This window comes from Kogia breviceps, chromosome 5 (genome assembly GCF_026419965.1).
Source record: "Kogia breviceps isolate mKogBre1 chromosome 5, mKogBre1 haplotype 1, whole genome shotgun sequence".
NCBI lineage: Eukaryota > Metazoa > Chordata > Mammalia > Artiodactyla > Physeteridae > Kogia > Kogia breviceps.
The window spans coordinates 19,556,612-19,569,385 of NC_081314.1; the positions used below are offsets into that span (position 1 = coordinate 19,556,612).

The 12,774-nt window shown below is 36.4% G+C and overlaps 1 protein-coding gene across 20 annotated transcripts in view; it reads right to left on the reverse strand.

Annotated features, from left to right (window-relative positions):
* CEP63 (centrosomal protein 63) overlaps nucleotides 1-12,774 on the reverse strand; it is an 83,524-nt gene that overhangs the window by 13,362 nt on the left and 57,388 nt on the right. For all 20 annotated transcript variants that reach the window (XM_059064135.2, XM_067033760.1, XM_067033763.1 and 17 more), the window contains 3 exons: nucleotides 1,564-1,797; nucleotides 1,147-1,286; nucleotides 202-339 (listed from right to left, as the gene is read on the reverse strand). In XM_059064135.2, coding sequence (XP_058920118.1) covers nucleotides 202-339; nucleotides 1,147-1,286; nucleotides 1,564-1,797 — 512 coding nt within the window. The remainder of the gene's footprint in view (nucleotides 1-201; nucleotides 340-1,146; nucleotides 1,287-1,563; nucleotides 1,798-12,774) is intronic.

Genomic DNA, 12,774 nt, shown 5'->3' on the forward strand with positions numbered 1-12,774 from the left:
TGGTAAGAATATTAGGAAGTTCTCCTTTAACTGAGATTTACAGTTCTCCTTTAATCTCAATGAAATAAGAAGTAAGGCCATTTGTGAATGATAGAGAATAAAACATATTTTCACTTGTTATATTAGCTTACTTTATCAATACGATGATTGAAAATAGTTTCTAATAATTTGAATGTTTCTGAAATGTATGTAATTACCTACCTGTCTTCCAGACGAGTCACTTCTGCCTGCAGAAGTTCTTCACTAGTGTGGGTAAAATCCAGTCGGGAGAGCCCATTCTCTAAGTCTCCCTGCCCTTCAGAGACATACCTCCTTTCTGCCTGAGACTCCTCTAGTGACCTATGGGAAGCCACAGGAGGACTGTTAAAGGCCTTGTACCTTTGCAAACAAAAACAACACACAGACAGTTCGTATTTCCCAACTCTTTTTGGTAATGAAACTCTTCAGAACTCTTCAGTTTGTTTCCTGATTGATTTGCAAAAAAACAAAACAAAACAAAAAACTGGGAGAGTAAAGAGGCAGAGATGATGCTTCTAAAAAAGTCAGCAACAGTTTACTCCTTTCTCAACTGCAATTTGGCCTGTTTTTCAAGGGAAAAAGACAAAATGACAAAAATCACCTTGTTGACACTTGATACCTTGAGTCAAAGAAACTGAAAAGTTATAGACAAAAACAGAAATGTGCACCAGACTTAAATTACAAACTTCAGAGCAACAATTCATACACAGAAACAAAATTAACTTTAGGATTTTTTTAAAGGGCTATCTCAATAGCTGGCTTATTGATGGTATTGATGATAAGCAGCTACTAAACATGACCTGTTCTACCAAGGAAGGGAGGCCTCCCAGGAGACGTAGACTATAATTCCTTTCACTTTTGCAGTTTTGGCAAGGGTATGGATTGACAAAAGGGTTCCTAACTTTCTAAACATCAGAGTCTCTTGGTTAGGGGACCCAAACTGCAGGCAGACAAAACTAATCATACAATATTTTCTAAAGATATAAAAATTTAACTCAGAAATTAAAACTGAATAAGAAAACCCATAATATGATCAAACACAAAATTATGAATATGCAATATTAAAAATGGTGCTTAATGCTAAACCCCCCCTTGGCTAAGATTAATAATATTTAAGATTAAATATACCTTATGGTCTCTACTGTGTGTTGAGTGTCAGTTGCCTTTAATTTTGCTTGTAGCTTCTCCTTTTGTATTCTTGTCTCACACATGAAATTTTCTTGAGTCTGAAGAGCTGCCTTCAATTGTCTCTTTTCTTCTTGCAGAACCTGCAAAGATACTCAGAAAAAAAGTCAGATGTTATTAAATTTTTCTATTTCATGAGAAAAGGTAGCCAGGGAGTCAAACTGTAAGTTATATAAGAGGCACCATATTAATAAGGCCTGTTATTAATATCTGATCCTGTTATTAATATCAATATCTACTGGTTACAGAGTAGGGAAGAAACCATAGATTTTGGAACCTAGTTCCAGGTTCATTAGTCCCTCTTAAAACACACATACACACATTTCCTCAGTTACAGTATATTACAATTTAAAAACATACCTCTAACAGTTTTTCAGATTCCCTCAATTTTTCTTCTTTTTGCTGCTGGTCTTGCATAATAGTCATATTGGTTCCAACCAAGTCATTGACCCTCATGGTGAGGCGCTCTATTTCCAACTCATTGATACAGATGGTGTCATTGGCCCGCTCCAGCTTACTACGCAGGTGCTGAATTTCCGACTGGCTGGACAGCTCCACAGACTCTAATTTTTGTTTCCGATTGGCAAGCTGAGCCTAGAAAAACACAAATTACCAACTGGTAAAAGTGAAAAGGTAAAAGAATAATCAATGAATAAGGAAAACTAAAATGAAACTGAGTTTTACTTCCATAAATACATATAGTATTAGCTCATTAAAAATATATAATCTGGGCTTCCCTGGTGGTGCAGTGGTTGAGAGTCTGCCTGCTGATGCAGGGGACACGGATTCGTGCCCCGGTCCGGGAAGATCCCACATGCTGCGGAGCGGCTGGGCCCGTGAGCCATGGCCGCTGAGCCTGCGCATCTGGAGCCTGTGTTCCACAATGGGAGAGGCCACAACAGTGAGAGGCCCACGTACCAAAAAAATAAAAAAAAAAAAAAAAAAAAAAAAAAAAAAAAAAAAAAAAATATATATATATATATATATATATATATATATAAAACCCATTCATGATAAAAAAAATTTCCATGATAAAAACTAGGAATAGAGGGGAACTTTCTCAATTTGGTAAAGACTACCTACAGAAACCTTACAGCTTACATTATACTTAAAGGGGGTTAACTTGATACTTTCCCACTAAGATCAGGTACAAGGCACGGATGCCTCCTCACACCACTCCTTTTCAATGTCACACTGATATCCTTGTTAATGCAACAAGGCAAGAAAAGGAAATAAAAGGTATACAGATCAGGAAAGAAGTCATAAAACTGTCTTTGTCCACAGATAACATGATCATCTATGTAGAAAATCTGAAAGAATCAACCAAAAAAAAAAAAAAATCTCCTGGAGTTAGTAAGCAATTGTAGCAAGGTTGCAGGATATAAGGCTAATATATAAAAGTCAGTCACTTTCCTATATGTCAACAATGAACATGTGGAATTTAAATTTAAAACACAATACTATTTATAGTAACACCTAAAGAAATTACTAAGTATAAATCTAACAAAATATGTACAAGATCTATATGAGAAAAACTACAAAACTCTGATGAATGAAATTTAAAAACTAAATAAATGAAGAGATATTCCATGTTCATGGAAAGGAAGAATCAATCCTGTCAAGATGTCAGTTCTTCCCAATATTATCTATGAATTCAACACAATCCCAATCAAAACATCAGCAAGTTATTTTATGAATATCAACAAACTAAAGTTTATATGCAGAGGCAAAGACTAAGAATAGCCAATACAATATCAAAAGAGAAGAACAAAGTTGGATGATTGATGTTACCTAACTTCAAGATATACTTAATAAAGCTACAGTAATCGAGACAGTGTAGTACTGGCTAAAGAACAGAAAATAGATTAATGGAACAGAATACAGAGCCCAGAAATAGAGCTTTATAAATACAGTCAACTGATCTTTGATAAAAGAGCAAAGGTGATACAATGGAGCAAAGATAGTCTCTTCAACAAATGGTGCTGGAATAATTGGACATCCACATGCAAAAAACTGAATCCAGACAAAGGCCTTACACTCTCCACAAAAATTAACTAAAATGGATCATAGATCTAAATGTAAAATTAAAACTATAAAACTCTTAGAAGATAACATAGGAGACAACATAGATGACTTTGGGTACAGTAGGAGATAGAGGACCTACTGAGGTAGGAGATAGATGGACCCCTGGGCTGGACAGCTGGTGTCTGCAAGTGAAGTAAAATTGAAGCCTTGTTCTCACCCAGCCACTCCAGGGACAAAGCAAGTGGCAGAAGCTGAGCTCTGCTGAAGTAAAAAGATGACCAGTCTTGAGGTCAAGGAAAGCTTCCCTGTCTGCATATGTGCAGGAAGGCTCCTTGGGGGTCCAAAAGAGACGGGGTGCCACCCCATAATAAGTGCAGACATATCCCCACAGCCCTCTGCAGTGGGATCCATCTTAGCAAAAAGTTGCGCACGCATCTTGGGGAGGGTCCTAGGACCAGTCAGGTGTGAAAAAAGAAACAAGATAACTGGCCAAAGGTAAACAAAGACCTGGAAGAACTGTCCTACATAAGGGATTTAAATCAACTCTTTACCGCACTCCTCCTCATTAGACAGGACACACATACTTTTTCTCTCTGGGTGTGTATTTATGCCTAGCTTCTGACTTACTGCACTCCTCATTCAGGATGACCGCACTCCTCTCCCGGTGTGTATTTCTGCCTTGTTTCCGCCTTAAATAAACTGCTTCTCTGCTCTCCCACATGATATGCTGTGTCTCTAATAATAAACTTTGTACCTGTTTTTACAGTTTTTGCCTCCTTGAAACATTCTTGTTTTCAATGGGGGTAAGAGCCAGGGCCACAATGCTTCTAGCCTCTAGTCCCTGGTGGTCTAGTGGCTAGGATTCCTGGTTTTCATCCAGACTAGCCAGGTTCAATCCCTGGGCAGGAAACTAAGATCTCTCTTCAGGACCGCTCACCGCTATCTCTCTGAGATCAATATCCTTGTAGATACAACACCAAAGACACAATCCCTGAAAGAAATAACTGATAAGCTGAAATTAATTAAAATTGAAAACTTTTACTCTGTGAAAGACAATGTCATGAGAATGAGAAGACAAGCCAGGTCTGGGAGAAAATATTTGCAAAAGACACACCTGATAAAAGGACTGTTATACAACATACAAAAAGAACTCTTAAAATTCAACAAGAAAATAAACAACTCCATTAAAAAATAGGCCAAAGACTTGAATACAGATGGCAAATAAATATTACATATGAAAAGATGATCTATATCATATGTCATCAAGAAAATACAAATTAAAACAACAATTACATATCTATTAGAATGGCCAAAATCTGGAACACTGATAATAGTAAATTCTGGCAAGGATAAGGAGCAACAGGAACTCTCATTCATTGCTGGTGAGAATGCAAAATCTTACAGCCATTTTGGAGGACAGTCTGATGTTTTCTTATAAAACTTAACATATTCTTACCATATAACCCAGCAATTGTATTTCCTGGCATTTAACCAAAGAAGTTTGAAAATGTGTGTCCACACAAAAACCTGAATATGGATGTTTAGTTTTATCCATAATTGACAAAACTTGGAAGCAACCAAGTAGGTGTGGGGAAAAATAAACTGTGGTATATCCAGACAATGGAATATTATTCAATGCTAAAAACAAATAAGCTATCAAGCCATAAAAACCCATGAAGGAGTCTTAAACTCATATTACTAAGTGAAAGAAACCAGTCTGAAAAGGCTACATACTGTATGATTCCAACTATACAAGATTCTGGAAAAGGGAAAACAGTAGCGAAAATAAAAAGATCAGTGATTATGGGGAGGGTAAGCAGGGGAGTGATGAATAGGCAGAGCAGAGGAAATTTATGGCAGTGAAAATAATCTGTATGATATTATAATGATGGATATGTTTATGGATGTATGGAGAAGAGACGCTGCCTACCTACTGAAAAGACAGCTGCATTATTCTACCTACTTGTGCAGAAGTTTAACTATATCCATGACTCATCATATAGGAAAATTGGATTTATCTTATTTAAAACATAGGAAAAAGGAACTATAGTACATTATTTTATTTCTTACAGAAGTGCAGAAATTAAAATTTTTTTAAAAGTCACTAAACCACTTAAATTTCCAGGTCAAATTTTCCTCTCTCCCCACCCCAAAACATGTTGCATGTAGTTAATTATTGTGTTTTTACATTCTTTTCATGAAAATCACACACATTCCAATGATACAAATTGACCACAAAAATGTTTACCTGTGGGAGGAAAGGAGTGGGGAGAAGAGAATTGTAGAATTGTGTTCCTTCAGGAAAAAGGTGCGTGGAGGGGAGGAAGGATGTGTTCTGTCATCAACTTTTGGACACTCCCTGAGCTAAAAGACTCAACTAAATATAGTGCATCTCAGTTACCTTCTATGCTTTATCTACTGAGTTACATACCAATAAGACCACTTTAGCAACTGTCTTATGGACCTGCAGGACACAGTTCCTGTAACTTGGATGATTTTTTAGGCTATGTATCCCAGCTATACTGGTTTTTAGCTCCCAACTTTCTAGTTTTTACAAATTTTAATCCAGCATGCTGAAAGGTACTTCATCTTCACACTGAAGATAGACATAAATCATTTGTGTAAGTAAAACTTCCCTTATTCTAAATATTTTTAAAAGGTAAAGCACACAATTTTATTTTAGAAATTTAAGTGGAAATGTCTCTGGGAAATCTATCTGCTGTGGATTTAAGGATTTTATTGTGAATAGTACAGGACCAAAATCCTATATTGTGGGCACATAAAGTAGACGCTCAACAATGCCCATAAGCCAGAAAGAAAGTGGGAGGAGAAAGGCAAAGATGCAAATAAATAGTCTTTATATAAATTACAGATCCAAGATTCCAGCACAAAGATTCAAAAAACTTTTTTTTACCAGATTCCTGCAACAGTGTGAAAAAAGAACATCAAATAGGTTTTAATGCACAAGAATAACTGCCAGGATGCAACTGTCTCCAAACTTTTAAAATACAATATAAACTACCCACCCCCAACAAGGGGAAATCTTACATAGAATTCTGTACAGAATAAATAACTGAAGACATTGGATGAGGATGATAAGAAAAACCCCAGCGTGCTGAACCTCCCCAATCCTACTTTAAACTGCACAGCAGCCCTGGGGCTTGACAGAACATAGCTAGAAAACCACTGCTCAACTGGATGCTCTGGATGAAAAACAATACATAACCGCAAAACACTAGCATTGCCTTTTTAACAGTTAACAGCTACTTGACATTATTCAGTTCAGATCTGTGACCTTAAAGTAAACTGGTATCGAAGTTATAGTTTAACTAAGCTATAGTTTAACCAGCTGGCCAAGATTTGATACTTAAAAACTAAACAACTAGTTTTGTGGCATCAAGAACATAGCTTTCTTTTTTTTTTTAAACATCTTTATTGGAGTATAATTGCTTTACAATAGTGTATTAGTTTCTGTTGTATAATAAAGTGAATATGCTATACGTATACATATATCCACATATCCCCTCCCTCTTGCGTCTCCCTCCCACCCTCCCTTATCCCACCCTCTAAGTGGTCTCAAAGCACCGAGCTGATCTCCCTGTGCTATGCGGCTGCTTCTCACTAGCTATCTATTTAACATTTGTAGTGTATATATCAATGCCACTCTCTCACTGCATCCCAGCTTACCCTTCCCCCTCCCCGTGTCAAGTAAATTCTCTATGTCTGTGTCTTTAATCCTGACCTGCTCCTATGTTCTTCAGAACCTTTTTTTTTTTAGATTCCATATATATGTGTTAGCATTTCTCTTTCTGACTTACTTCAGTCTGTGTGACAGACTCTAGGTCCAACCACCTCACTATAAATAACTCAATTTTGTTTCTTTTTATGGCTGAGTAATATTCCATTGTATATATGTGCCACATCTTCTTTATCCATTCATCTGTCGATGGACACTGAGGATGCTTCCATGTCCTGGCTACTGTAAATAGTGCTGCAATGAACATTGTGGTACATGACTCTTTTTGAATTACGGTTTTTTCAGGGTATATGCCCAGTAGTTGGATTGCTGGGTCGTACAGTAGTTCTATTTTTAGTTTCTTAAGGAACCTCCATACTGTTCTCCATAGTGGCTGTATCAATTTACATTCCCACCAACGGTGCAAGAGGGTTCCCTTTTCTCCAGAATTTATTGTTTGCAGACTTTTTGGTGATGGCCATTCTGACCGGTGTGACATGATACTTTGTGGTTTGGATTTGCATTTCTCTAATGATTAGTGATGTTGAGCATCCTTTCATGTGTTTGTGGGCAATCTGTGTATCTTCTTAGGATAAATGTCTATTTAGGTCTTCTGCCCATTTTTGGATTGGGTTGTTTGTTTTTTTCATATTGAGCTGCATGAGCTGCTTGTATATTTTGGAGATTAATCCTTTGTCAGTTGATTCGTTTGCAAATATTTTCTCCCATTCTGAGGGTTGTCTTTTGGTCTTGTTTATGGTATCCTTTGCTGTGTAAAAGCTTTTAAATTTCATTAGGTCCCATTTGTTTATTTTTGGTTTTATTTCCCTTTCTCTAGGCGGTGGGTCAAAAAGGATCTTGCTGTGATTTATGTCACAGAGTGTTCTGCCTATGTTTTCCTCTAAGAGTTTTATAGTGTCTGGCCTTACATTTAGCTCTTTAATCCATTTTGAGTTTATTTTTGTGTATGGTGTTAGGAAATGTTCTAATTTCATTCTTTTACATGTAGCTGTCCAGTTTTCCCAGCACCACTTATTGAAGAGGCTGTCTTTTCTCCATTGTATATTCTTGCTTCCTTTATCAAAGATAAGGTGACCACACGTGAGTGGGTTTATCTCTGGGCTTTCTCTCCTGTTCCATTGATCTATATTTCTGTTTTTGTGCCAGTACCATACCGTCTTGATTACTGCAGCTTTGTAGTATAGTCTGAAGTCCAGGAGCCTGATTCCTCCAGCTCCATTTTTCTCTCTCAAGATTGCTTTGGCTATTCGGGGTCTTTAGTGTTTCCATGCAAATTGTGAATTTTTTTGTTCTAGAAGAACATACCTTTATTTTTTTCTTTATGTTTTTTAACTGAAGTATAGTTGACATACAATATTATGTTAGTTTCAGGCGTACAACATAGTGATCCTACACATATACATTACATATTGATCTCCATAATAAGTCCAGTAGCCATCTATCACTATACAAAGTTATTACAATATTATAGACTATATTCCCTATGCTGCACATTTCATCCCCATGACTTAATTACTTCATAACTGGAAGTCTGTACCTCTTAATTCCCTTAGCCTATTTTGCCCAACTCCCCCCGCCAACCCCGTGGCAACTACAGTTGTTCTCTGTATGTATGAGTCTGTCTCTGTTTTGTTTGTTTCATCATTTAGATTCCACATGTAAGTGAGGTCATATGCAATTTGTCTTTCTCTGTCTTATTTCACTTAGTACTTAGTACTAAGTACTTATTTCACTTAGTACTCTCTAGGTTCATCCATGTTGTTGCAAATGGTAAAAATTTCATTCTTTTTCATGACTAATATTCCACTGTATACATATACCACATCTTGTTTATCCATTCATCTATCAGTGGAAACTTAGGTTGCTTCAATATCTTGGCTACTGTGAATAATGCTGCAATAAATAGAGGGGTGCATATATCTTTTTGATTTTTTTTGGGGGGGGATGGCCAGAAGTGTAATTGCTAGATCATATGGTAGTTCTATTTTTAATTTTTGAGGAATCTCCATGCTGTTCTCCGTAGTGGCTACACCAATTTACATTCCCATCAACAGTGCTTGAGGGTTCCCCTTTCTCCACATCCTCACCAACACTTGTTATTTGTTACCTTTTTGATAACAGCCAGTCTGACAGGTGTGAGGTGGTATCTCAGTGTGGTTTTAATTTGCATTTCCCTGATGATTAGTGATGCTGAGCATCTTTTCTCATGTCTGTTGGCCATCTGTATGTCTGCTCTGGAAAAAATGTCTATTCAGGTCCTCTGCCAATTTGTTACTCAGGTTGTTTTTTGATGTTGAGCTGTTTAAGTTCTTTGTATATTTTGGAGATTAACTTCTTATCAAATAAATCATTTGCAAATACGTTCTCCCATTCAGTAGTCTACCTTTTCATTTTGTTGATAGTTTCCTTTGCTCTTCAAAGACTTTTTAGTGTGATATAGTCCCACTTGTTTATCTTTGCTGTTTTCCTTGCCTGAGGACACAGATCCAAAAGAATATTGCTAAGAACGATGCCAAAGAACATATTGCCTATGTTTTCTTCTAGGAATTTTATGCTTTCAGGTCTCACATTTAAATCTTTAATCCAATTTGAGTTTATTTTCGTACAGGGTATAAGAAAGTGATCCAGTTTCATTTTTTTGCCTATAGATGTATAGTTCTCCCAACACCATTTACTGAAGATACTGTCTTTTCCCCATTGTATATTCTTGGCTCCCTTGTCATAAATTAATTGACCATATAAGCGTGGGTTTATTTCTGGACTCTCTATTCTGGTGCATTGATCTATGTGTCTGTTTTTGTGTCAATACCATATAGTTTTGATTACTATAGACTTATAGTTTAAAATCAGGGAATATGATACCTCCAGCTTTATTTTTCTTTCTTAAGATTGCTTTAGCTATTTGGGGTTTGGTTTTGTGTGTTGGGGGGGGGGCCTATACAAACTTTAGATTTATCTGTTCCAGTTCTGTGAAAAATGTCATTGGAATTTTGATAGGGACTGCACTGAATGTGTAGACTGCTTTAGGTAGTATGGCCATTCTAACAATATTTATTCTTCTAATCCATGAGCACGGTACATCTTTCCATTTATTTGTGCCATCTTCATCTTCAATTTCTTTCATAAACATCTTAATAGTTTTCAAAGTATACGTGTTTCACCTTTTTGGTTAAACTTACTCCTAGGTATTTTATACTTTTTGATGCAGTTGTAAATGGGACTGAAGTCTTAATTTATCTTTCTGATAGTTCATCATTAGTATACAAAAAAGCAACAGATTTCTGTATATTGATTTTTTTAGCCTCCAACTTTACTGGATTAATTAGTTTTAATAGTGTTTTTTGGTGGAGGATTTAGTTTTCTATATTTAGTAACATACTATCTGCAAATAGTGACAGTTACTTCTTCCTTTCCAATTTGGATGCCTTTCATCTCTTTTCCTTGTCTGACTGCAATGCCTAGGACTTCTAATATCATGTTGAACAAAAGTGGTGAGAATGGGCATCCTTGTCTTGTTCCTGATCTTAGAAGAAAAGCTTTCAGATTTTCACAGTTGAGTATTATGCTAGCTGTGGGTTTGTCATATATGGCCTTTATTATATTGAGGTATGTTCCCTCTACACCTACTTTCTTGAGAGTTCTTATCATAAATGAATGTTGAATTTTGTCAAATGATTTTCCTGCATCTATTGAGACAAACATATGATTTTTTATCATTTTTAAATGTGGTGTATAATACTAATTGATTTGCAGATATTGACCCATCCTTTTATCCCTGGAGTAAGTTCCACTTAATCATAGTATATGATCCTTTTATTGTATTATTGAATTCGTATTAATAATATTTTGTTGAGGACTTTTGCATATATGTTCATCAGGGATATTGGCCTATAATTTTCTGTTTGTTGCATGCCCATCTGGTTTTGTATCAGTGTAATGCTGGCCTTGCAGAATGAGTTTGGAAGTGTAGGAAGACTTTCTCTTCAATTTTTGGGGAACAGTTTGAGAAGGACAGGTATTAACTCTTCTTTAAATGTTCGGTAGAAGTCACTTGTGAAGCTGTGGTCCTAGACTTTTTTTTTTAAGTTTTTTTTTTTTTTTTTTTTTTTTTTGCAGTATGCGGGCCTCTCACTGTTGTGGCCTCTCCCGTTGCGGAGCACAGGCTCCGGACGCGCAGGCTCAGCGGCCATGGCTCACGGGCCCAGCCGCTCCGCGGCACGTGGGATCTTCCCGGACCGGGGCACGAACCCGTGTCCCCTGCATCGGCAGGCGGACTCTCAACCACTGCGCCACTAGGGAAGCCCTAAAGTTTTTTGATTACTGATTCAGTTTCATTACTAGTGATTACTCTGTTCAGAATTCCTATTTCTTCCTGATTCATCCTTAGAAAATTGAAATCTTCTAGGAATGTATCCATTTCTCCTAGGTTTTCCAAACTGTTGGCATAAAGTTGTTCATAGCAGTCTCTTATGATCCTTTGTATTTCTGTGGTGTCTGTTGTAACCTCTTTTGTTTCTGATTTTATTTATTTGGGCCCTTTCTTCTTTTCTTGATAAGTCTGGCTAAAGGTCTATCAAGTTGGTTATCTTCTCATAGAACCTTCTTCTTAGTATCATTAATCTTTTCTATTGTCATTTTAGTCTCTATTTCACTTATTTCTGCTCTGATCTTTATCATTTCCTTCCTTCTACTAATTTGGGGCTATATTTGTTCTTCTTTATCTAGTACTATAGGTGCAAGGTTACATTGTTTATTTGAGATTTTCCTTGTCTCATGAGGTAGGCCTGTATCATGATGAATTTCCCTTTTAGAACTGCTTTTCCTGTGTCCCACAGATTTTGGAATGCTGTGTTTACATTTTCATTTCTCTCAAGGTATTTTTAAAATTTCCTCTTTCATTTCTTCATTGATCTACTGTTTGTCCAAAAGCATGTTCTTTAGCCACCACGTTTGTGGTTTTTTCCACTTTTCTTCTTGTGCTTGATTTCTAGTTTCATACCATTGTGGTATTAAAATGATGCTTGATATAACTTCAATTTTCTTAAAGTTATTGAGACTTGTTTTGTGACCTAACATGTGATGTACTCTGGAGAATGTTCCATATAGACTTAAAAAGAATCTGCATTCTGCTGTTTTGGGGTGAAATATTCTTTATATATTTATTAAGTCCATCTGGTCTAATGTATCATTTAAGGCCAATGGTGTGTCACTGATTTTCTGTATGGATGACATATCTTCATGTAAATGAGGTATTACAGACCCCTACTATTACTGCATTACTGTCAATATCTCCCTTTATGTCTGCTTTATGTATTTAGGTGCTCATATGTTTGGTGCATATTTACAGGTATTACATCCTCTTGATGAATTGGTTCCTTTATCATTATGTAATGACCTTCTTTGTCTCCTGTTACAGTCTTTGTTTTAAAGTCTATTCCGAAATTGATAAACCATTATTCAGACTCATCAAGAAAAAGAGGGACAGGACTCAAATCAATAGAATTAGAAATAAAAAAGAAGAAGCTACAACAGATACTGCAAAAATACAAAACATCCTAAGAGACTACTATAAGAAACTCTATGCCAATAAAATGGACAACCTGGAAGAAATGGACAAATTCTTAGAAAGGTATAGCCTTCCAAGACTGAACCAGGAAGAAATAGAAAATATGAACAGACCAATCACAAGTATTGAAATTGAAACTGTGATTTTTAAATCTTCCAAAAACCAAAAGTCCAGGGCCAGATGGCTTCACAGGTGAATTCTATCAAACATTTAGAGAAGAGCT